Below are 26,509 nucleotides of genomic sequence, written 5' to 3'. Positions count from 1 at the left end.
AAGATGTTTGTTTTTGGTCAGCATAATCTGCCCCCTCGCACCCTCAACCATCTTAATCAAGCCCCCAGTGGAACTCTTTCTAGCTACCATCAGGCTGCACATCTCATTTTCATCTTTACTGCTTAAATGTTTGACTTGCTAGAGGAGTCATTACCAAAAAAAAAAAGCTGGGATTTTGGATTTTGTTGGTTTTAAATCCTGAAAACATTCTTGTAAACTCTCCTGAAAACTTTTTAGTTTCCATTACCCAAATCAAAACTATGTACAGTATTCCAAGAATAAAATAGTATCTCTGTATGCTTCTCTGCAGACGCTGAATGGTAGAATTTTATTATTATCATTATTATTGAGGTTCTTGAGGAAATTTTAGCTTGTGAATGAAGATTCAATCCACATGGATTTAGACTTTCATGTAGCTGCAGACTGTGTGCTTGCTTGCTAGTTTTGCAAAGGAGAAGAATTCAGTCAGCAGGGTGAACAATTTTACAAGCTAAGTTTTAACATCCCATTCCACTATTCAAAAATTCACAGATTTGAGAACTTTAAATGAGATGGGAGCCACAGCACAGAGTGCTTTTCAGGCAAGTGTTTTGCTGGCTTTTAAAATTGCCCTTAACCATTGAGGAAGAACATTATTTAATAAAATCATGAAAAGTGTTCCTCAAGTCCCTGCATTTTTATCTCAGATAAAACTACTACAGGGAATCTTTTTTTAAGGGAACAAAATTGAACTCTACATTCCCCTTTAAGAAAAAAAAAAAGACCAGTGCAATTTCAAGAGGATGAAATATATGGTGTCATCATCATAGGCATTTATCTACAAAATATAAATAAGGGGGAGCATGAAGCACTCACTATGTCCAAGAATACGGTATCGCATTCTCATTTTTTTCCCTGTCCAAACACACAGTAAAAATCTATGTAAAATGTTTCTAAACAGTATTGTTCAAATCAATAGGAACTTACTTCAGCATAACGTCAGATTCCCTCACAATTTCTGCAAACTTATCCTTTTCTAAGCCTTGTTCAATGAGTAATGCATGAGATTTATTGTACCTAGAACATAAACAAAAAATATGTTGGACAACTTATGAAATTCACCGGTCATTAAATCTCGTGATTAAAAAGTATCCTGTGTTTAATTCTTGCTCATTCAAGTTAACAGCATAAAAAAACAAAAAACAACAGCTGTTGTGTAACACTCAGAGATTAATTCAGTCAATGCATTAGCTAAAGCTAAATACTGCCATTAATTTGTTTTTAAAAAGTTATTAAATATAATTTTAGTACAACTTGAAGATGGGAAATGTCTCTTACCATTCTACCATATATGGGTATTTTTCTTCAATAGTGAGGGCTGGGTCAATTTCAATAGCATAATATGTTTCTTTCAGCTGCAGTAACTGAAGAGAAAAAAATAACACAGATGTTTAATGTATCTTTATAACATAACACTTCATATTTGGTCTAACCAATCAAAATAGCTTTAGTAACTTTATTTTATTCCAGTTACATTACTTAGATAAAATGAAATCTGAAATACTCTTTGTACAGACAAAAAGTTAAATTGTAAATATATGTATGAAGAAAAAACTGATTCTGTTAACCTAAACTATATGCTACTATCAAGAATAGAAGTATTTCTGTTCACTTCTATTAGTGATTGGATACCTTACAGTCAGCAAGAAAGCTCTCAGAGCTTCAAGGATTTGAAAGGATGACTTATCTTGTAGTACTGTGTAAATCAACATGCAGTACAGCCAGGGAGTAAAACCAGTTGTCTGTACAACAAACAAGCAGCTTGTATGTTTTCTGTTTACCTTTTTCCGACATTCCTCTGTGATGAGTTTAGAGTTATCAATGATGTCTGGAGGGGTAGAAAAAAAAGTAGTAAACAAGACATTGTATTTCTTTTCCTTTAGTACTGCAATGCACTGTAAATGACTGCAATAATACATAGAAGATGGTGTTTGACAATGTACCACTGTTTCCTCAGAACTTTTCTTACCAGTAACCAGTAAAAGGAACATTTTTCTTCACAAGCATGATGATATCATGATCCTTCCCTCATATTAGAAAGTCAGTTACAAGCCTCTTATTCCTTGAGACGTAATTGTTACTGAAATCATTATCAGACATCCTATATATTTTAGGATCCCCTCTTTATTAGTAAATGGATAATTTACAGGTATTCTAAAAGGGTACAGGATAAAAACGTCAAGCATTCCAAGGAGTCTACTAACTGATTCTTGGAGGTGTTGGGACTGTTACTGGCTCTTAAACAATAAAAGTCAACCCTACCATATCTAGCCATTAATAACTCATAGTTTAGAACTTAGTTTATAATTGTGAATGACAGCTTATCTGATTTTAATTCACACTAATTGTGATTAAAATATATATATATATACATAAAGCCACACAGACACTGTAATACTTTATTAGGATGTACAGCCTTTGTAACAAGTCAATATAAGATCTCATATATTAGGGAATAAGTTGTATAGAAAATTAAATTCTAGGGAAAACTGAAAGTAGTAACAACCAATCCATATTAAAAAAAAAAAAAGTACTCACTATGACAAGTTGGACATCTTTTTCCATTGTAGGAAAATCTACTTAATGTCATATCAAAATCTGTAATAATCTATTTAAGGAAAGAAAAAGCAAAACTGTCTTACAACATGGAGGGACAAAATAATGAATGGATAGAAATTCTGAATGATCAACAATAGATGCAGCTGAGTAGCATATCTGTCACAGAAATCTCTGTTTTACTGTAAGGTAAGCTAGAATATCCCATAATATTTTCCAAGAAAATTGTTTTTCTAATTCCTTTGGTCAGAGTATTTCCTGAAATTACTAATCTTATATGTTTATATCATTTACTTAACTACCATCTAGATGAATTACAGTTGAATCAGCAAGGTCTATTAACAGAGTTAACAGATGTCTAAGTTTTGAAGATAACTTGAAAGATGACTTGTTATATATATATATATTAGAATTTTTGGTGCACAGCGAAAGTCATATGATTACTTTCATTTTGAACATATTACAGCTTTTACTATTTTTACCTGAAGTTTTGCAGCTCCACCTTTGATGAGGCCACAGATAATCTCTTCTACTCTCCCTGGGTCCTTAATGTGGACAGTCTTCTTCTGAAATTCTGGCATCTGTGAAGAGTAAGAACAAAGACAGAAATATACCTACAGAAGAAAACTTAATAGGCAATACCTGCTAGCCATCAGACTGGAAGCTCTGCATCTATAAACAGTTTCACATGACACTATGACATACTCAGGATAGGAAGGCAAGTTAGAGTGAGAAGAAATAGAAAATTCTCTGGATATATTAACTGATGATTGCATACAGTTTTTGTTTGTTTTCAACATGTGTTTTTGTTCCTTTTCCTAATATCAAATTATGCAATAAGCTGACACTCATGGAACAGATGATTGTATTTGTAGAATATAAGAGACATGGATAGAAATGGGATGTATGGAATCAACTTGTGGTTGAATTAGATCACTTAGAGATGGCACATATTAAAACTAGCTCTTTGTGCAATTAATATACCCTTAAGCTTTCAATAAAGAAAAGAAGACAGGCTGATTTTAGAGAAACATTGTTTTGTTGAGAATGCTGCGTAAGGTGTCAACCACATACTCCAATGCAACAAGGTCACATAGTAATTCTTGGTCGCTAGCCAGTTTATCAACTGTTTTCCATTACCTATTTTAATGCATAGTTCTGAACATAGTATCACACTACATATGCCTTTTGAACTTTGCCTGAATACTACAATAAATGGTAAATTTGGCTTAAAAAAAACCAACCCCCCCCCCCAAAAAAAACCAAACAAAAAACCAAAACAAAAACAAAACCCGCTTTTGCTTTAGAAGTTTGTCTACAACCTTGCAGAAATGGTAATAGACAACTTACCGACAGAAATTTCCAAATTTAGTATGTATTTCCTTCCTTTATAATCTTACGGACTGTTTCTACAGCAAAGGCTTCAGACACTTGCAAGCTCTGTACACAGGCATTTATGAGTAGTAAATTTTATTTTCTGTGTGTAGACCTTCAGAGATGATGACATAGATGAATTACATTTTTCACATTCTGGTCATTCGAATTTTCTTTTCTTTTTTTTTTTTTAAATAGTATGCAGTCTTTTTTAAGCTTCAATTTCCTGACACATTTTTGGAACTACCAGAGTTCTCATATGACCAATTATTTTTACATCACACAACAGTATTTCTTCCTGCTCTTGATGCTACTAAGCCTATTGTTCACAAGTAACCAACTCACAGTCAAATTGCAATTAGGTTGTCCTTTAGGAAAAAGATGACATTTTAGTCTCTTAAAAGTCTTGTAAACACATGCCTTTGTAATGGCAAAGATCCTTATGTGTCAAGGAAAAGGAGCTGGTGGTATTGTTAAATATTGTCTTGCTCCACTCTGCCCTCAGTGAGGAGCAAACTATTCCAGCCATATCATTCTCAGCAGATATTTTTCTAGTGCATTTCTCGAAACCTCCACTCACATATTCCTTGCTTCCTCCAACAACGTATTTTAGTGTTCAACTATCTTTACATTCAGTAAAGTTTGCTTAATCTCTGTCTAACCATTCTTCCTGTAATTTTAGCTCATTCAACTTGGAGAAAAGTATTCTTTTTCACAGGTTCTCACTTGGATATTTTTCCCTTCTTACTGAACTAAAGAACCTCAGTTGCTTCAATCTTCTTTTACAGAGCACGTTTTTCCACACCTCTAACAATTTTTCATGTTGTCCTGGCCCATCCATTTGAACCATACTGTTCTTGAATAGCTTCCCTAACTGGGTATCATTTTTCTGCTCTGAAATGGCCTCAGCTGAAGGGCTACATTGGCCTGTGTCTTTCAGATGATTCCTTTGCTAGAAATAACATGGTAATTACCAACTGAATTTGAATCACTATCACCAAATATCCTTCTCAAAATTACACCGAGGTAGAAACAGGTAGTTGCACAAAGTGTTGAATTTTAATTTTACTGAATTGTACATTTTCTTCCACATCAGTGCTCCTATTTGTAAAAATATAACAAATATTTCTAATCCCTTGTATGCTTATGGTCACTTTCTGGCTGATATCCACATAGACATTAATGAAAACAGAGATCCTTCTTAAATCCTAATAGTGAGTCTCTGATAATTTTTCAAGGTTTTCTACTACCCATCCAAAAAGTTTTCCCCATACCAGAGTATCTAGACAAAAATTCTACAGTCATGGCACGGTATTTACTAACTCTTTTGTTTTATAAGCCTCATAAAGAAAGAAACCACATTTCTTTTATTTAGTTTGGAAGATTTAAGGTTGTCCTGGTTTTCCATAGATGTGAGAAATATCCTAAGGCAAAGACCTTTTCCATAGAAATGGTGCCTTCTAACCCAAGATAATTGTTTTCTTCTGTGTGTCTGCTGTGCCTTGTTACTTTCATTATTAGCACAGCAAATTCAAAAAAGGTACACCTTGGTTAGCCTCCAGCTGCCAGCTACATCCCAGATTGGGAAACACTGAAAAAGCTACTAACCATAAAATATCTTCCTGAAAGACACCTGAAAGGCACCTGAAAGCCCTCATCTGTTGAGATATATGTCTGTAAAGCATTTATAGATGTTAACTCACAATTATCAGCAGGAGTATGTCAATGGATCTAGTCACATTAAAGTAAGCATTAACAACCTGCAACTCTTTAAAGGTATGTTACAGTATTTCTTTTGTATTTTGTATAGTTCTGGTAAACAAAACAAACTGTGCTAGTTATTTGGTGGGTATACAACGCTTGTTTTTCTGTAATGAAAGATAAAGTAATTTGACTGTTTTGTAATTCTTGACTAATGTGAATTGACTAACCTCATTCCTTTGACTTTTGGGAGGCAAATTGTATATATGTTTTTAGACTTGGAATGCAAAAATCAAAGCAAAATCTAAATGTGTCCTTTTGTAAGAAGTAGTTCAAACATTATTTGTTTTTCTTAGAAACTAAGCAACAGACTTCATAACGTAACTGATTTAAACTGAACAGATGTTGGTGGAGATAAAGAGATCAGAGGGAGAGCCTGTATGAGGAAAGCTGGATTGCTTGCTAGTGTTTTACTTCAGACTGAGGCCTTTTGTAAGTTTTTGTAATAACCTTAGGAAAACCATCCTTAGTAAAGAATTCAGTAGATGATGTTCAACAAGATATTGCTTAAGATTTTGAATATTATGGAAGTTTCCTGCTGTGATGTTGTAAACCGATAATCCTACTCAAAATCAGTTTTTATAGTATATTTATTTGCTAACACTTTTCTTCATTTCTACACAAGAACTTAAGTCAGTTGGAGAGCATGTTATTTTAACTTAGGGGAAAAAAAGTCTTCTGCAACGAGTATAACCCATGAAATGTCAGTTCTAGGGGCACTTTCACAAGTTTTCACTACGGTTATGGCATCTGATAAACTCAAACATCCAGACAAATACGGTTAGATGAAACAGCTGCTGTCCTGGTCCCTACTTCCTTGTATTCACGTTTGCAACAAAACATTAAGAGCAATTATTTTATTTGGGCTTTATCATATTAAAAATAAATGAAACTATCTAATAAGCAATCACCAATTTTCTAACAAACTGTCTTTTCCAATGTCTTATACTTCTGCTCAGTCTAGCTGTTGTTTTTTGTTCCATATTTGCCATTCTTCAAAGTTGAAATAGACAAGCAGATTCATATTGGAAAGAACTGATAAAACAGATAAAAGAACAATGAGTGAAATAATGCTAATAAGAGATCTACAGATAATGTAATAAAATTTGTGTTTCTATTAGTTGCTGAATAAAGCTCTAGGAGTCAATTCAATATATACAGAACACCAACAGTTCTGATGCATCAGTTTACTGGGAAGAACATATATGGAGAACAACCAAATGAAGAAATTCCACATCACTTAGCAAAGGCAAGAAAGCTTTTAGGAAGAAAGAGCTTCTACGTACAGGACTAAAACTATATAAGCACAGGAAAAGGAATTCATACTTCACTGTGACATCTGAAAGTACATCACATGGAAGCATTTAAAGTGACCCTATTTGTAAAGGTGTGAGAAGAGTTTTGATTTCATATTAAGGACATCTATATGTTACTGAAATAGCTCACAGAGACAGGTATCTTTCTGAAATGCATGTTAGAAGATGACAAATCCCAAAGATAATTTGTGGCTGGAATATACAATGGCTACAAAAACATTTAAGTTTCTAGTCTCTGAGGTTTTTAAGGAATTTTCAAAGAGAAGCAAGGAAGATAAAACTGAAGAAGATTATTTTAAAGGTTGAGCTTAGTTTGATTTATGAAAAGGATAAAAAGATTGGACTGTTTGTGATAGCAGGTAACTGGACTAAAGACTTAGGAAATTCTTTTTGTAGTTAACAATGTTACAGTCATACCTTGACGAATGAACAGTAATGGATTCACGCTGGTGTGGAAATCCCCCAGTCCTATAAACCACAGAATGGTCATTTACAACAATGCCAGTTATGAGTATAACATGTCTATTTAGTACATGAGACATACACCTATGTAGCTGGATTAAATAAAGAGGAAAGGTATTTACTGTAAGACCATTTTTAATTTTTGTTTTGGAAAAAAGTTCCTTATATACAATTGGGTAGCAAGACTGTTAACAGAGCTGCTTTTTTGTTGTATTTGGGTGCTGCTTATATACATAATTTTATTAGTATTTGAGACAGTGAAATGTATACAACATCTTGTTAAACAAGAGTTGTTGATCATCCCTAAAATGAAATGCAGCTATCTCAATGAATTCACAGAGAGTTCACAGCTGCCCTAGTAGGCGTTTCTGTTCAAGTATCTGAGGTAATTACTAACTCATTCTGTGCATAAGGTGTAACTTCATATTCTGTGAGTTGAGATTATACTGAATTTTTGAACCTACTGAGTGCTGAAGGTAGGAGTTACTTCCTCCCTCTACCCAATAAAAACAAAAATAAGTCTCTGTGATTAAAAGGAATTAAAGAAATAACATTCTTTAAAACAATAACTAATAAAAAGAAACTTCATATGAAGGACAACTGTGGGACCTTGTGTAGTTTGTACTATCCGTAATTTTAAGTAGGGAAGGACACGATGATGAATGACTTGCTATCTTAACCACATGGAGATATGGCCTATTTCACAACAAAATCTAGATACACAGCCTGAAATATTACTAGTAATAACTACAAATACAAAAAGCTATCATTCTAAGTCTTCTAAGTAATGCTTTGAACAAGGACATATAAAAAGGGGGCAAAGTGTTTTTATACTGATATCCCTGTCAGCCTATGCTACTTGGCATATACAAGGTTTTCTTCACTTTACAAAGAATAATCTATTATAGATGTCTCCCAAAAACCACTGCTATGAAAACACCCTGGATCACAACTGGATAAAAAATCAAGGCAACTTCTCTACAAATCTCAATGATCAATAGAGTACTTTGCTAGTTTTCAGTACCATGTCTAAATTCTTAATAATAATAAAAAGGAATGTTCTCACATTCAAAAATGTATTAAAAATATCCTATTAAAAATATTAAAAATAAAAACTTCAATTATTACATGATTTGCTTTTAAGCTTTGTTGGTAAACCTGCCTTAGACTAGACTTAGACAGTATGTTCCAAACCTATTCACTTATGATACAGAGGACACATAAGGGTGAGCTGGCAAGGAGGGGGAACTATTAATGTTATTTCTGAACAAGAAAAATACTAATCAAAGTGATAAAATGATAGGATTCAATTATTTTTTAATCTTAATTCTAGCCTATGGTGACAACTTTGCTGTAAAATTCCATAAACCAAGAATAAATTATGTTTATTTTGGGAACCCAAATGCCCAATTCCAAGGTCTGAGACTAGCTATCATATATACTTACTTATGGACATGTACCAAGAAAAGGCAGGCTATGGCAGCAGTGATAGCTGCGAAATTTGATACTGTGGCAAGGTGCAGAAAATTGGATCTCTGTTCTTGGTGACAGCAAGAGTTTGGTGAAATTACAAGGGAAAAGGGAACGTTCCTTAATTTACGTATACAACTCATTTTCCAATCCCCTTTTCCCTGACATTATTACTGAACATTATTTTCATCCGCTTACTCTAGAAAACAAAGCTTATTTAAAAAACCTTTGAAATGGCACAAGCTACCAAAACGTAACTTCTGCTGTTTGCAATGTATGAAATGCAAGAAGCCAGGCTGGGGCTGTGGCAAAAGCCACAGTAAAGGAGTGTGTATGTATCTTTTCTTCCATCTGTATGTGCTCAAATAGAGATTCCTGTGCTCATATATGCATCAATCAATGTCTTTATTCAGACAACTTGAATTTTGATCCTTGACTGCAAGTTTTCTCTCAGCAAGCCCACCTATCATTTAGGCAGATACATTAAAAGCTACTGCAAGAGAGCACAGTCACATCCATCACTCCATTATGCACAGCTAGTCACAACTGCGCTAGTGATCACGCAATCTGCTAGCACAACCTGAACTCAGGACAGGCGTTTTTGGCTTTCTGATTACCAGAACCAAGAACATACTGCAGTTTATGTTCATATGATGTAAACTCAAATATGGTAAGAAATCTCCAGTAACTAGTAATTATGAAGTTACTTTATTGGTAGTTTTGCCAAGAAATAGCCTTAGGACAACTTACCTAAAAAGTAAACAGGCAAATGTTATTACAGAATTGAAACAACAGAACACTGAGGATCTTCACAGTTGCTTAAAAATATCCTGCAAAACTAGAGATCCAGCACTGGCTATGTGAAATAACTGGAAATGGCTTCACTACCTAAGCTATTTTAAGAAGTGAAGTAGGATGCATACTAAAAGTAATTTTTATTTTGTTCAATTATTTGCATCTTTTTTCTTTTTTCCTCCACTTGGTAAAGTGGATTCTGATATTCAGGTTGGAAAAAAAAAACACAAAACATAAAAATCTGAGGAGAGCGTTCACAGTAAACATGACAACAGTGTTTTCTCTTGTGCTTTTAAAGGAGAGTACCTGTGCGTTGAGCTTAGGGCACTCCTGATTCTTCTGTCCTTGATTTTGTCCTACTGCAACAGCATAGGTGGCAAGCAGAGTCCAGAGACGCAGGGCTTGCATACAGGCTGCCAACAAAAATCAACCAAATCCTTTTAAGAATTGGTCTGCTATATTATATGATGTTTGCTATTCCTGCTGTATAAAAATAAAAGCAGACATGCATGGTACATAGCTAGATTGCTCTGAAAACACTCACACTTAAGACTACTCTGATACACACTTAAAAGTAGAGGAATGTGCAAGTCGAATTAACCTGTTCAATTAAAAATGCTAAATATATTCATTACTTCAATCTTGTTGTCAATTCTGTGCTATCAAATTTATATTTTAAAAATACAGTTTGCCACAATAAACAACCGTATGTAATGCCTCATCTCATAATGCTGGCTTAAATACAGAACAGAGTCCCTCCTGTTGACAGAAGCTGTGCACACTTACCAGAGGGTTTTGCGGGAGCAGCTGCAGAAGCAAAAGAAAATTCCTCTTGCTTGAGAAACACTAATATAGCAGCACAAGGTGCAGTTGAGGGCGTTTCCAAATACAGCCTGACTAATCCCCGTGCAAAACCCCAGGGTGCTGTGACGCACATCAGCAATGCACAGCAGTTTGTTATGCTCAGCAGTGCAGCCTGACGGGCAGACAGCTGATCAGCTGGTGCACCAACAACAAAACCTTTGACCTTCACTGAATGAGCAACTTTCATGGATGCAGCAGGCAAATCTGGACTGCTCCAACAAAGGAAGGCATTTGTTTTTCAAAGCATTAGTTTACTAATTAGTTTACTTCGTTACATTAGTTTACTTTGTTACTTAACCATTTTACAGAATATTTCCAAATATTTTAGGATTTCCTGTTGCAGAGTACCAGAAATTGCTTTCGGCTTCTTGATATGGTCTCACTACTATATACAAGGCAGCATGCATTTATTTGTGTAGAAACATCAAATTAATTACTTAATCTTTGCTTTGACTTCAATTATCCATGCAATACTGAAACAGGAAATCAAGGAGGCTTGTTTGTCAGGATTTTTGGGTGACAAGGTGACTCAACATGCTTTCAGAAGTTTGTCATAAGGCATATTGCCAGATCAAAGACAGTAACTAGGTGATATAGAGTATGCATTTAAAATGAATCTTTTTTTTTTTTAATTTTAAGAGATGAAGGAGGTATTTTCTAATATTATTTACGCTTTAAAGTTGTAGGAATGCTTGAAAGTGTCGGGTGATGTTCACTCTACTGCTGTAGCAACAGCACAAGCTTCACTATGCTATATCACAATTCATGTTCAACCTTATGATTTATGATCACTATTTCAGGCCGTTAGAACAAACCACAAACATCAGGCCAGTTCATATGTGGTCATGAACGTGACCAGTGCAACTGCTGGCACTGAGGCAGGGCCAGGTTAGTAGTGTAGCAAATACAAAATCCCTTAAGCTATCAAAAAAAAACCCCAAAAAATAGTCAAACAAAACACATTATCAGGATCCTAGAAATACCTTAGTTATGAAAATTTCCTTTTAAAGAAGATATGCTGTTTTTCTACATTTTTAAAAAAAAAAAAAAAACAACAAAAAGGGCTTTTTTCTCAATGGTGCAGTGGGATCTATTTATGTTGCGTGCCCATATTCCAGCTGTAGGCTGGTATGTACTGTTGGGTTTCCTCAGACTGTGACTGACACAAAGTACTTAAATTTTTTCAGTCATGTGCTGTATTTTGGCCCAATGAGACAACTAATGAATACTTCAGCTGATACACACAACTTTCTTCTTTAAATTGAAAAAGATTCCCCCAAACATATGTGTTAAGGTCTGCTGTATTCTGTTCCTTTATTTGTCTTTTGTTTTTAAACTTGCATGAGATTTTAGACTGAAGGAAAGAGTTGCAGAAATTATATCTAAATTCTATGGACTAATTTTCAGTAAACCGGACTAATTTTCAGTAATCCAGACTAATTAGACAGCATTTTAAATGTACTAATGGGGTATCAGTGAAAGAGCTAGAAAATGACGTAAACAAAATTTCTGTAAACATTAATATAGCCAACACCTAATTCTTAGAAAAACATCTACACTATCTCTAATAACAATATACTTTCACTTTAATGAAAATGCAGCATCTGAAACTTCTCATAGACCAAACAAGGACTGTCTCTGTACCTCTAAGAAACCTCTGTGTTGAGTGCTTTACTTAACTTACTGAGAGGACAAGTGGCTACAGTTGACCATGTTTGCTACCACTGAGTTAAGTCAGTTCAGCATTTGATTTACACTGTTTAACTTACAGAGATGAATTAGAGTTAGCGCTTCTTTTTCAAAGAGAGTAAAACAACTTTCAGCATGCCATTTCTACTCCCTCAATACTGAAGGTCATTTAAATATATTTTAAGAACCACAGATGAAAGAGGAGGTATTGCTATTTCAACAGAGCTTCTATTTAACCTTCTCCCTTTGGCTAAGGGCCAAAGGAATACAAATTGCAGAATATTGTAAGCAGAAAAAGAGATTAAAAACGAAAAGAGCAACACTTAACATTAGACAATTTGTCACCCAAATAAGACTGTGAAAAGGTTCTACTTCATACGGTGGTGTGTTAGGTGAACTTGGTTTGTACAGAGTCAGGATGTTCTCAAAGAGCGTGAGGTACTGGAAGTTTTTAGTCTAAAGCAAAGTAAAACTGTTTTTACCTTCCTTCCTCTGCCCTGAGTTTCACCAGTTTCCTTGGGGAAAGAAATGAACGCCGCACAGATAGGGTTGTAAGCAATCACCCAAACTTTAAGAGTTCAATACTTCAAATAACATTAGTTTTGAGAGATCAAGAAAAGTTGGATTTAAGAGTAATTTCTGTTCATTTGAGTATTTGCTATAGAAATTAGAGGTGACTGAATGCCGTCTACAGTACAAACTTGAGCTTTTCATGAGCTTATACCTTTTAATCTTGTCTAGTGAGTCTAGTACAACTGAACAACTTGGAATATACCTATGGATATTTAGCATATTGCCCAACTTCAGTAAAACCTTGTTCTATTGCAAAATCACTTTTAAACATTAAGAATCTGTTTTCTAATTTTTGCTTTTTTAGTAAGTCTACCTGGTATGTATTTTCCAAATTAAACTACCTGATAAAATCTCCCCAAGACAGGGTAAGCTTACTGAACCTTAGCACTCAAGTACCAAAACCAAGCAGAAGAAAGGAACCAATAGAAAGGAACTGAATTCAAAGGGGATTTTTATTCATGTCCTAGTAAGCTGAGGTGAAGAGCAACATCCTGGTTCCAGCAGCAGCTTTTTATGTTTGTAAATGACAACTATAAGGAAAATAAATACTCAAATCACAGAATCTCCTGAGTTGGAAGGGACCCACAAGGGTCATTGAGTCCCACTCCTGGCCCCACACAGCACCATCCCAAAATCAAACCCTACGTCTGAGAGCGTTGTCCAAACGTTTTTGAACTCCAGTCCAGGCTTGATGCTGTGACCAATTCCCTGGGGAGCCTGTCCCAGTGCCCAACTTCACCTCTCAGTGAAGAACCTTTCCCTGATTTCCCACCTGAACCTTCCCTGTCACAGCTTCATGCTGTTCCCTTTGATCCCATTGCTAATCTTTCTCTGCGGTGACCAGCACTTTCCTCTCTGTTCCTCCTTGCAAGCAAAATGTTCAATTCAATGAAGTTGGGGTAAATGAAGCTTTAGAAGGATGCCATGCAGGAATCTTAGATAAAACTTATTTTTCTCATAGAGGTTTGGTGTAAAAAATGCTAGCCATACTCAGAGCTGGTATAATGCAATACAAAAACAATGTATGTATATGAAAGTGTGTGTATGTATCGTAGAGTTAACTCACAAGAAATACAGATGCGTAAGAGATTGTTGAAACAGGAAGAGCACAAATAACACTTGCTAGGAAAAAGTGCTCTAAAAGGGATTTTATTCTGGATCCTACAGAATATATAAAATGAGAGAAGTGTGTTGCCTTCAGAATAACAAATATTTGAACATATCAAAATCTGAATCCATTAAATGGTGGTAAATTCAGAGGAGACACATGCTGAGGAGGCGAGGGTCAGCAAAATCTTAACCTGAACAGTTTTAAGATTCAGCGGTACCATTTGAGGTGAGAATGTGTTTTGGCTTTTCAACTATTATATTTTTAAAAAGGCAAAAATAACACATGCACAGAACAGATTTGAGAAGGTAAACACTGTATATCACATTACATATTTAGTAACTTTATTCAATAAGAGATTTTTCTAGACCTCAAATATCAACCTTTATTTATGACACAAGAGAAAACATGATCTTTTATAGACCAACTATTTATGACTGTATTGAACTACAGAAAGTTATTAGTGCTGTTCTACTCCAGTCACACATGCAATCTAAGGTGTAAGGGACAGCTAAACTTCTGAACTCTTTATTCTCATTATGTTTAATGTGATTTACTCATTATGATGTTGCATGCCACAAAAAGTGTTACCTCAATAAAATCATTGTCATTCATTAAAAAATAAGGCTATATAAAGACATTTTAATTCAGCAAATAAAACTGCATTTATTCATATTGAAGCATGAGTTTCATTAGGACTTAGTACAGCTTTTAAGGAGTGGACATGAACAATGATAAGCTTACGTTAAAATTATGCATGATGATGAGGTTAGAATAAGGTGTTTGTTTTACTAATTTCTGCAGTTCTGGATGTCTATAATGAATAGAGGCTTGGCATCTATTTAAAACCTATAGGACACCATGACTTGCATTTCTATATAGAATTGATTGTTGAGATGAGAGAATAAAAGATACTGCAGCATCAGTGTCCCTAAGGCACCTTCCTCTTCTGTTTACAAAAACACTAAAAGCAGAGATTTCTGCTGGTGATAAATCAAGAGACACTTCAAATATTTCAAGTAGGTATCAACACACCAAACACATTGCTAACCTGGTATCTTGAAGCCTTGATAATAGAACATAGCGGTAAGAGGTTCTGATGGATGTGCACATCAATAAAGATGCACACCTTGAACATGGAGGTGTTGTTACAATTTCTAAAACTCAGAAGGAACTGCAGCAACTGTAGCAATAAAAGTTGACGCTTTATGCAGTATTTGAATCCTCTATAGAAATCTAAGAACTAAAACTAAGCAAGCCCTGAATTTTCAGTATTCCATGTGATCTCATCCTGTCTCCTAATGCACTCCAGACAAAAATGTAGTCTCACTCTGAGACAATCTATGGGGTTCAAACCATACAGAACCAGGTCTGAAGATTCTGGAATTCCATGAATACAGCTCAAGGAAGGAAACTTTTGTCTCTACTGGGGAATTATTTCATCTCCGTGCTTTGCTTTTACTTACTTTTTAGAGAATTAGCCTTTGAAATAGGTATTTTTCTTGTAGAAAAAATAAGTAATGCATTATTTACTAATCAAAAAGTGATCTTCATTCAGAAACTACGTATCTTGCAAATATTGTTCTACAAATGGCATCCTACCCAAGCCAGAATTTCATCCGATGTTATTTTCTAACAGTTCTTCCCTTACCCAGTCCAAAAACAGAGACCTGGAACTACAAAAATATCATTCTAAATGTAAGCATGCTCAGGTCAATATTAAGAAGTCATATAATGCTTAGATTTTACAAATAGCCTCTAAAACAGTACAACTGAAAGAGAAAATCAGTGTTCTGATACTCAATTTAGGGAAGAAGAAAACAGAGCCTTTTTTCTTGGCCATCATATTTACATTTCACTGATGCCTGCTCTTACCAGTGCTTTTTGGATAGCCTCCTTACAAAGCTATAATGTGCTTGCAGCTGAAATACCAAAAGCAGTTCCAGTCTCCCTCTTACATGAAATACAGCAGAACTGGAAAGAGTGCTGAGAAGGGCAGTAAGGATGAGTGATGATATGAAGAGCTTCCATACAACAATATGCTAAAATTCTTCAGCCTGGAAAAGAAATGACAGGATGGCACAGAAAAGGTTAATAAGGAAAGACTGTTCACTATATCTTTATAGGTCACACAATTACGTAAAGCAGTAAGATGTGGAATTCCTTTCTAGTGATACTCTAAGTTTACACAGCCTTAAAAAGGCACTAGATGAAGTCATGAAAAAAGCTCATCTTAAATTACAGACACTCTCTCAAACATAAGCAGCCAGAGGCTGGACAATCATTCTGGAAAAAAAAACTTGACGATTTGCCCCTTCTTAAGCTTTCCCTGGGCCTTTGCTTTAGACCACAGCTACGTATCTGTATCAGGTGAGACTTTTAATGAGAAGTAAGATATTTCTTTTTCCATCCTTCCTTCTCCCTATTGTTTCTCCTTCAGAGAGCACAGATACAGAAAATTCACTTCTGACAAAACTCAAATTTCTGAATTTGAGTGGTACTTATATGTTCTTTAACATTGCTATGGTAACAGAATGGATGCTGAAGTCTGCCTGCTTGAAAGATCCGATTCCCTCTCCTGCTAGATAGCATCTAATGCTTTCTGGAAGATGAGGTTGTTGGTACAACTAATCCTTTTACAAGATACCTAGTCAAACAGTATCCAATTCTAAGCACCAACAGTATGTAGATATTGTGGTATATTTATAAATTCTTAATTAACTATCAGATGTGCAAAAGCTCACCTTGCACAATTACATAATTTTGATGACTTGTACTTTTATTTTTCAAACTGTTTGCATGCATTTTTTTTAATGAAATATTTTTTATTTGTCCATGTGCATGTACATTGAAAGAGCTTAAAAATAAGTGCTTCTCTCCTTAGAAGCTTCCCATGTAACATTATCTAGAATGGAATTTGCATTAAGCCCAAGGCCTGGAACGAAGTAGTTGCTGCTGATTCTCCCCTTCTCTTATCTGCTCGTAAGAAGAAGAAGAAGAAAAAAACCGCAACCTACAAACCACTGCTTAGATTCACTAAGTCTAAGAATGCTGTATCTAGATCAAATAAACTCTGACCCTTGAATGGTGGAGTTGCAGGACCCAGTTTGAAAGCAAAGTCAGCAGGACAAAGTTTAATCCAGAATGCATTGCCAGACACTAAGATTCTGATGAAAGAATGTAAGTGTTAATACAATACTGCAGTTAAAGTTACATAGCAAGACCAATTAATTCATTTTTAACAGCTACAGTCTCTTACAGTACAGACCCTTCTTTAAACTTCTTAAAAAATAATCTGTTAATTCTAAAGACGAAATTCAGCTACTGTACACTCATTATGTTACCACTCATCTGGTAACAGACAGCATAATGACTTGAAGTTTACTGGATGGTTTTGACTCTGTGTCTTGGCGTTCCATGGGTGTTTCTGGCTATTGGATCCATTCAAAGGTACAACCAGATGTTCCTTATTTCTTTTACCTCTATGCATTTGCACTTTGGAAGTGCTACAGGACATGTTCAAAACACTTTGTACTAACACTACCACTACTGTACCACTGCTATACTTTGTACCATGCTACTACTGCTAATGTAGCAATATTATTACTACTTTGTACTAAACCCTACCCTTCAGTTGCAAATACATTGTTTCCATGGTAAGAAATGCAGGCCAGAATAAGGCTTTCCCATTAATGGATTTATGTTGCAGAGACAAATGCAATCCAGGAAAATAACTCTTAAATTGATAACTGCCAAGTGTAAAAACTATACTTTTCTGATAACTAATGTATCTGATATCAGACTGATAACTAGTCCAATAACTAATAAGTTTCCACCAAAGAGGGAGAGCTTTGAAGTAGCAGGATAAGTAGTACATTTCAGTGGTATTCATTCTGTCTGAGCAATAAAGTCAAAAAACATAAAATCTTATGTAGAAACAAAAGCTCCAGTAAATTTGGATTATTTCAGTGATCCAATTTACAAAGCAGGCAAACAGTTCTTGATATAAGAGAGCATGAAGGAAGCTATAGCTAACAAGTGAGGAAGCAAGTTAGAACAAGTAAGTTAGACCAGGAATCTTTCTTGGTGGCAAAACCATCTCAAGAAGTCTGAAATTGTGTATTCAGACACTTCATGACATCTCAGTGTCCAAGTCTGGCCCTTGCCTTGCTACCTTTTAAAAAAACAATAATGAAAATCAGAATTACAAATTAAGTACATTAACTTTTTTTTTCTTTAAGTTACCATAGATAAAAGCAGAAGCCACATTTCCTTCTACCACTGTGCATAATTTACAGTTTACATAAATGTTACTAACAACCTTTTTGGATTTATTATCTAAATTTACTTGGTGCAATTCTGTCTTCTTTTGTGGCAGTACTGAACAGAAAGAATACAGTTACTTTAGTATTTAAACATAGGTGGTACCTTGTTTGACCTGTGTGCTGCAACCTTAAGCATACAACCACTTGTATAGAAAAATGCCTAATTCTTTTTAATATTCAAGTAAAACAGTCTCGATAAATGAATGGGGTAGTCAAATTAGGAAAATCTGGTGGACTTTTAATAAGCGATATGTATACTTTTAAACAGCCAGAAACCCCACCAATGATAGAGGTGACCACCACAACAGCTGCAGAAGCTGTAGATACCAAGTTAATGGCAGTGCCAGTCAAACTGCTTCATGATTGACATGGGACTAAAAAACTGCCTATAACAGCCACTGTAAGTTCACTGATGTTTTAAAGCAGTGATTGCTTTTTGGTGAGAGAAACCAACTGATTGATGTCCAGCAACTTGTTAATGTAACTACTCTCTGAAGACCTCTATCCCAGGATCTCACTATAGAAAACTGCTGCAGTGACTTGACGGGAGGGCAGACAGAGGAAAAGGTAGACTCGATGTCCTAACTTTTGTTCTCCACACCCTCAACTATAGCACACTTACCAAACTCTTCTGCCAGTTCTTATCTGGCCTTATATCTCTCTGCATGCTGGTTACAAAAGAAGGCCTGGGAAAGCAGTTGAGTTATTTCTGCCACTTGGCTGCAATTAGCACATGATGGGATCAGCCAAGTTTCAGTGCTGAGCATCTGAGAGGTAGCAGGGACACAGCTGCTGCTCCAGGCTCCCCGCATGCAGGAGCGGTTCAGTTGGATGTGGCTGACCTGGAGTCAGGTAGCAGCCAAGGAACGCCAGTCACTGCTGGACAGAATTTCTTAAATGACATGGTACTTACAAAACTGCGTATATCCATCTTCAGAGAGCCCCATGAAAACTGACAGGCAATTAACACCAGTGCCACCTGCTGTTCATCGCTGTCTACTGCAGCTAAATATGCTAGAATTTCCAGCTTGAAAATTAAGCACCATCTGACAAATGCACCACATTACAGCAATAAAATCTTGACAGGCTGCTTCTCGCAGGATATTTTTCCTTAAACTCTCTCCAAGACTTACCCTTTGCAGGCTGTCACTTACACAAAATGCACTTATGTATGCATGCATGGAGGGAAGAAAGGGGGTTGAGAGGTTGAAGGCTATTAACATGAAGTAAACCAGACTACACAGAAAAAAAAAAACACATTTTGCATTATGCAACTCATTCAAGTGATGATGATAATAATAAAGAGACAGCTCTTCTAGTTTATTGAAGCAAGACACTTCAAAAGTTAAGGTATTTGGAAACATTTTCCAGACCTATACAAATTGTGACTTGTTTACATCTACTGGTATATTAAAAATTGCTATTGAATTTCCAGCTAATATTCTCCTGCCCATAAATGCATGGATCCATACCTTGTCTCTCTTCAACACTTTTACTGATCAATTCAGTGCTTTTATTAAATATAAAAGTTGGAAGCTTTTGTTAACTTGAAATTGATTGTTGGAATGCTATTAAACTTTAATTCATAACCTGAACAAATTTGCACTGATACGTCTATTCAGACATTTAAAAACCTGCTCATATTATTTGACAGTTTAGAGTAACATGCTTAATACTTTCAGTATTTGTTATTGGCCTTAATCTGTAAAAGGGGTTTACTAGAACAGATACTGTTGGAGCTCAACCAGTAATCGACAGTTACTGCAAATAGGAGAAAAATCACTTGACAACATAACTTAACACATACCGGGAACTTAGGAAATGGTAAAAATATTTTTTTTACATTTTTACAGAGCAAAATAATGAAAGATTGTTTTGCTGTCTTGGAGAAACACTTTATACAACAGACAAAATAAAGTAGCAAACAAGTTTATACCTGCAATATATTATCGTATTTTGACATTTATTTAAACTTACTACTCGCAGGTCAATTTTCAGGTGTAGTTCATCATCATATTTTGATAACTGTTATGAATAGGATAAAAATGAAAAACTATGTCAGTAGCGAAGATTTCATTGATATTGCTGTAACCATTCCTTGTAAAAATATGTTTCAATACCTACAGATTGGAAAAAAAAAAAAAAAAGGCAGTGGCTATTTCAGAAAATTAAGACCTACTTCTGAAATAGATGGTTAAGTTGTAGCATCAGTTTATTGTACTAAATAAAGTCAAATATTACTATTAAGTACAAAATCTGCAGAGTAGATTTTTTTGATTTGTAACCTATTTTAGAAGAAAACATTGACATTTTGAGTCAATTTCTCTTCTCTGATTCAAATTGTTAAGATTTCCAACCAAATTAATTTATAGCAAGAACAAAAAGCTATTACTAGTATCTTAAGTTTTATCAACATGAACTATGTTTAAAGTGTTTTTCCTGGCATGTATGAAGTTGCTTTACAAACGACATTCTAAGTTACTTTACGTTATGATTATCTGTACAAAAAGCCTACAGGCAATGCAAGCTTCTTTTAGAAATGCTGGTGTTTATCACTCTGTCAATGTGATTTTTCTATTGGGAACACAGTCTAAACAACAACAACAAAAGTTCTACAGAAATAATTATATGTCATGTCAATTTTAATATAGTTTTAAAAGTTTAACAACACTCTAAAATTATTCTACTACTCTAGAACCCTAGTGATTTAAGGACTCCTAGCCAAATGTGACTAGGTAGGGGCAGCATTATTTTTCAGAAGTTCTTTTACTTTCCATTACTTAGGTTGGTATCACAGCACATTCTTCTGGAACAGCATTATTGCCACATGGATCATTTTACTGGATAGCTTTCAAGGCCATGACATTTTAAATATTGTCACTGCAATACACAGAAAGTGACAGGGTCCTATATGATACCTAGAGAGAGTCCATGTTCCTTCCATTCTCATTTCTGATTCCATTTTGCGGAGGCTCAAACTCTTCATTTTTTTAGAGGAAAAAGTACATATTTACCTGAAATAATTTCACATACTAACTATTTAGATACTTGAAGGATAGTGTCACATATATGTTACATATTACACACTCCTTGATTTTATTCTCCATTTGGAGGGCATGGGTGACTCACAGCTGTGTGACTTCAGTCACTGACTGTAACAACTAGTTATTAGCAGCAAAGAGTAAAGCAGAGTGGTACCTTATCTCTGCCAATTGTAAAGGTTAGTATCCTTCGTCTGTGGTACAAATGCTCTTATCCCCTGTGAAACAAGAAGCCAGTCTTGCCAGAGACTGACAAGTGAAAGAAAATAGTAATAAGAAAATCTCCCCACGCAAGCCTTGTGACAGTCATGCTCACAGAATACATTCCTTTATTTCTTCAGAAAGGAGATAAATAACAGCTACCTTACTTCTTATTTGTTTGCTTATTTCTCTCCAGGTAAATTCTAATAATGCAAAAGAGTCATGCACTTCTCTCTCGCAATTTACTAGAAAGGAAACTGGCTAGAAACATTTAACAATGGCTGGTTAAAATGTTTCCTTAAAAACAAAAAACTGTTTTTTAAGTTGATTTTTAATTTATCATTGTTGAAATTCAATACAAATTCTGCTTTACAAGTAACTAGACCTTCTAACTTCAGGAACAGAATGGAGAAATAGTAAATGTAACTAAAAGTTTGCCCAGTTTCCTGAAACAAACCAAACCAAACCACCAAAGAAAACAAACCAAACCAAAACAAACAAACCAAAGCACCAACAAACCCTCCAAAACTTTAAGAGGAAGGAAAAAAAAAAGAGCAGTTGCTGAAAAAAGACCACAGTTTTAACCTAACTTTTATGAAGTAGTCAAACAACAAAAAACCCTGTTACTTCATTCAGCAATATTTCTTAAGTTTACTCCATATTCTAGTTAGCATGGGCTACTCCTTAAAGAGGAACTTTTTTGTAAGACTTAAGAAACACTTTTCACTCTAGCTTGTGAACCTGTTTTCTGTCAAGTTTATACAGACTTCGCAAAGGCTAAGTAAGAAACCAAAGTGTACTGTAAGTTCAATTTATTTGCTATATCAGGATACACAAACTCATTGCAAACCTGACTGGGACCTGAAAAACCCCAAAGATTTGAGTGTTACCGTAATACTGCAAAGTTTAACCTCTTTTTACAGTAGCTATCAAACATTATTAAAGTTGCTTTAAGAGTCCAATTAATTATTAACCTTCTCTTTAAATTAAAGTTAGCAACCTTGCAGCTAAGATTTACATACACCTGACCACAGGAATACTTTTACAGTTTCACAGAAATGGCATTTTGGCTGTGCATAGTAATACCTCCCCAGTCTTTCAGAAATAGTTGTTTTCTTAACTTCACGACTGGCTATATATTTACTATTAATGCCTCTCTTACTTCAAAAATGGAGCTAAAGTAACTCTGTTTACATTTATCAGTGCTTAAGATAAAATATATACTCGCAAACTTTAGGCAGTCAATAGAGACATTGCATTAATACTCGAATTCCAAACTTAAATCTTTGCTTCCAAATAAAATGCCGTAATTTTCTGCTGTGTTTATCAAGCTTAAATTTGTGTACCAGGCTAATAAAGAATTAACCTACTGAAATGGGAGATAGATATCTAAGAATTTCATTAATGATATTATTCAGAAAGGAAACATGGCTACCCTTATATTTTGATCTATGCTTGAGAATCCCTTCTACTTTTTTTCCCATTAAAAATTCTTGCCATCATAACCCCTGACAATAGCTTGTCAAATCTATATTCTATTTGATTTGTAAAGGTCACCGTCTTTTTAGCATTTACACACTGCTATATCTCAGCTTTTTACTTGGATTTTGATCTTATATTCATCTGATTTTAACTAAGAAAAAAATATTGCTGTAGTTAATTATAATTAAAGACTAATACATTGGTGAGAATGAAAGTCACATAACTACGGTGCAAACTGGCCTGATCCCCACTGATTTTGGTAACAGCTATAAATCAAGGCACCTCTGAGTCTAATGGGGATTTAAAACCAAAGTGTAGTCTTCCTTAAAGAAAATCTGAATAGAAGAAATCTACCAAAAAGGTAACAACATTCACTAAATTTTAGATTGGATAATCTAATGTAGAAGACCAGCCTGACATAGTAACTCACATGTTAGAAAAATATACATTTCAACAAAGCAGTATTGTTCCTCCCCACCATCCTAACTTACACCAAGTTACAGACTTAAAATCTCTATGTACGAATGCATTCTGCCGTATCAGTAGAAAAAAAAAAAACAAACTATCTATCTATCTATCTGTATAAACTCTACAGTTTATATATAAACTCCCAGCTCAGGTGATCAAAATAGCTACAGATCACAGTGCACTGGACAGCATCTTGCCCAGAGAGTGATGAGGCCCTCAGGTGCATCCAGGCACCTTTTCCCCAAAGCTCAAAGGAAGGTCTATCCCCTGATAAAGTACTATAGATACAGTGTCTTGTAAACGACAAATGTTGACTCAAATCTATTAAAACTATATCAGGATAAAACTATTTCAGGAAGTTCTCCAGAATGCAAAATATTCAAGTAAAAGAAACAGATCATATCACTTATATGCATTTTCACCTTTATTTGACACACTAAAATCCATGGTATGATGTTTACATAGCTATTTCCTTATTTTAAAGTAAGAGAAATTTCACAGCCTGATTACATGTGTTCACTTCTTGAGGAAGGAATGACTTGCAGCTGATGAACTAAAGATGTCAGCTGATGAAGATGCCAACTCAAACATTAGATGAAATGACAGCTCTGCAAGTGAGCACATAGTATTAACGTGTTGAATCTAATTGGTAAAATATTTAAGTGTGAGAACACTGACATGCTCTGAACAAGCTTTACTTTTCCCTTGTAATTTAAAGTTGAAAAAAGCTGTGATCCTAAATGAAGAATTTTCAGAAGTATCTGTTTAGGATCACAGGTCGGTGTCCAAGAATATAGCTCTGAAAAAGCTATCTGAAATGCTTACCAAAGAGATTAATTTACCAGAAATCAATTTATTATTGACACAATACTTTTTTCCTAGCAAAGGCAAAATCTTTACAACAAAGGTAAAGAGTTGAAGTCTTCCCAGCCGAAACATCATTTAAACACTGCAGAGAAAGTTAATGTAGACCCAACCTTAGCACTATTAGGCATTTTTTGACCTACAGCTCAACTGTGATATTGAGAACAGGAGTTGGTGAAAACTATTTTATCTGCCTTTTGATATATGATCAGGCTTTTAAATTTTGTTTTATTAGTGTCCACAATAAAAGTAGATTCTAGCATTATCAGTATTATAAATAAAAAAGAGTAATTTATAGTTACAAAGTAGTTGCAAACTTTTCAACTGAGGCCATTCGATGACTCTATGATTCTATAGTTAACCAGTGTTATTCTACCGTATGTTTTCAAATGAGTTTTAAAAAATCTTACTGTAGAATCCAGAGTCTTTTTTTTTTTTTAAAGAAATAGGTCTAAAAGCTATCCAAACTGGCCATCCAAAGTTCCTGCTCTCCCACATGTTGTAAGAGAGCTCCTGGAAAGCAAAAAGGAAACCACTGAACAAACCATGCGACTGATGATGACAAATACCATGTAAGTACTTCTTCCAGCAACAAGTAAGAGGACTGTGCTAGGTTAAGAATGCTCACCCGAATAACGCTCTGGAGCCACAAAAATTGCCCTGTGTGACTGACACTGCTAAATGCTTCGTTTGATAGGCAAGTGAGACATTTCTGAGTCTGCATACACATGCTTAGTTGTTCTTGGGAAAGTCTATCTGAGTCTGCATACACATAGTTGTTTTTAGGAAAGTATGTGTTTTCAGGTATAAATAAGTTAATAAATAAAGAATCTGGGCTTTTTGTAAGGCTTTGTAGGGGAGATCCCCAACAGGCACTGACTGATACCAAGGGACAGGATGGTTTCTGTTCAGTTCTTTAGCACAGCGCTGCCCAGGTGACAAACTCAAATTTGGAAGGACTTCAGCGCGATCACCGTGCCCACACTGAGATCTTTCATCACCCAGTCCCAGGCAGACGTCCGATTAAGGCTCCCAACCCCGCAGACGCCCGATTAACGCTCCCAGCACCAACTACACCAAGGGCAGCGGCGAGCCACCCCCCGTCCTTCCTTCCTTCCCCCCGCGGCCGTGCGCGGGGCCCCTTACCACGCACCATCTCGATGATCTTCGTCTTCCTGCCCGTCTTCTTCTTCATGGTGAAGATGTACTGGGCCAGCACCACGCCGCCCACCAGGGCGCAGAGGCTGGCGCTGGCCACCGCCCCCATCTTGGCCACGGCGGCGCGGTCCATGGCGGCCGCCGCTAAGCGCCCGACCCCGCCGCCCGGCAACGGCAGCACCGCCTCAGGCCCGGCCGTACCAAGCCGCAGGGAAAGGGGGGGAGAGGGGGAAAGAAGGGGGAAACGCAGCCGTTGGAGAAAGAGAGGAGGTTTCTGAGAGAGTGTTTGGAAAAGGAAAGTACCCACCAGGAGCTGGGTGGTCCCCTGGAATACGAGTGGATGTCCTGTTTCCCCGCTTACCCCCCTCCCCGGGCAGAAGTGGGAAGACCCAACTGTCTCCCCCCCACTGCGCCCAGCCCTGCTTCCGCCGGCACCGAACTACATTTCCCAGCGCCGCCCGGGGCGGCGGTTGCCAAGGTGCCCTGGCAACGGCGCCTAAAATGGCGGCAGGGAAGGGACCGTAACGGCGTGGGCCTCCATCTCCCGGCCTCGGGCGGGGGCTGCGGTGCCGGCCCCCAGGTAAGGGTTACCTCTAGAGGGAGAAGGCGGGGGCTTGCGGGCTGTGGGTTTATGCAGGGAAACAGGGGAGTTACGCTGTATTTGTCATCTCTCCTTGCCAGCCCATTAAAGAAATTGAGGTTGGAGCGGAAAGCGCCCGCGCTGGCTGCGCTTTGCGGAGCGTGTGGTAAAGTTGCGGGCTTTCAGTGCTTAAAGGGGGCGTATAAAAAGGATGGAGTAGGGCTCTTTACTCGGGAAGATAATGGTAGGACAAGGGGAAATGATCTCAAACCAAAAGAGGGCAGATTTAGATTAGACGTTAGGAGAAAAATTCTTCACTCAGAGAGTGGTGAGGCACTGGCACAGGCTGCCCAGAGAAACTGTGGATGCCCCATCCCTGCAGG

At 36.2% G+C, this 26,509-nt stretch overlaps 2 protein-coding genes across 27 annotated transcripts in view; one reads left to right on the top strand and one right to left on the bottom strand.

Moving 5' to 3' along the window:
- The window catches only part of NT5C3A (5'-nucleotidase, cytosolic IIIA), a 28,018-nt gene extending 2,285 nt beyond the window's left edge, over positions 1 to 25,733 (bottom strand). Inside the window, exons 1-7 of one of the 10 annotated variants that reach the window (XM_083822131.1) lie at positions 25,535 to 25,733; positions 10,080 to 10,186; positions 3,078 to 3,176; positions 2,578 to 2,647; positions 1,821 to 1,867; positions 1,318 to 1,403; positions 967 to 1,056 (exon numbers count right to left, since the gene is read on the bottom strand). In XM_083822131.1, the coding sequence (XP_083678257.1) occupies positions 967 to 1,056; positions 1,318 to 1,403; positions 1,821 to 1,867; positions 2,578 to 2,647; positions 3,078 to 3,176; positions 10,080 to 10,186; positions 25,535 to 25,679 (644 nt within the window). In that variant the 5' untranslated portion in view covers positions 25,680 to 25,733. Of the gene's footprint in view, positions 1 to 966; positions 1,057 to 1,317; positions 1,404 to 1,820; positions 1,868 to 2,577; positions 2,648 to 3,077; positions 3,177 to 3,945; positions 4,085 to 7,463; positions 7,515 to 10,079; positions 10,187 to 10,559; positions 10,840 to 15,882; positions 16,065 to 20,309; positions 20,358 to 25,534 lie in introns of those variants that run through there. The other 9 variants (XM_083822132.1, XM_083822134.1, XM_083822135.1 and 6 more) reach the window with 9 other exon arrangements.
- Positions 25,734 to 25,949: 216 nt separating this feature from the next.
- The window catches only part of BBS9 (Bardet-Biedl syndrome 9), a 289,008-nt gene continuing 288,448 nt past the window's right edge, over positions 25,950 to 26,509 (top strand). For 6 of the 17 annotated variants that reach the window (XR_014578910.1, XM_083822103.1, XM_083822101.1 and 3 more), the window contains exon 1: positions 25,953 to 26,126. The gene's annotated coding sequence lies outside the window, so the exon portion shown is untranslated. Of the gene's footprint in view, positions 26,127 to 26,157; positions 26,293 to 26,509 lie in introns of those variants that run through there. The other 11 variants (XM_083822112.1, XM_083822114.1, XM_083822116.1 and 8 more) reach the window with 7 other exon arrangements.

Source organism: Anser anser (genome assembly GCF_964211835.1).
Source record: "Anser anser genome assembly, chromosome: 2".
Lineage (NCBI taxonomy): Eukaryota > Metazoa > Chordata > Aves > Anseriformes > Anatidae > Anser > Anser anser.
The sequence above is the reverse complement of the archived record's forward strand: the minus strand, read 5'-3'. Positions and strand labels throughout refer to the sequence as shown.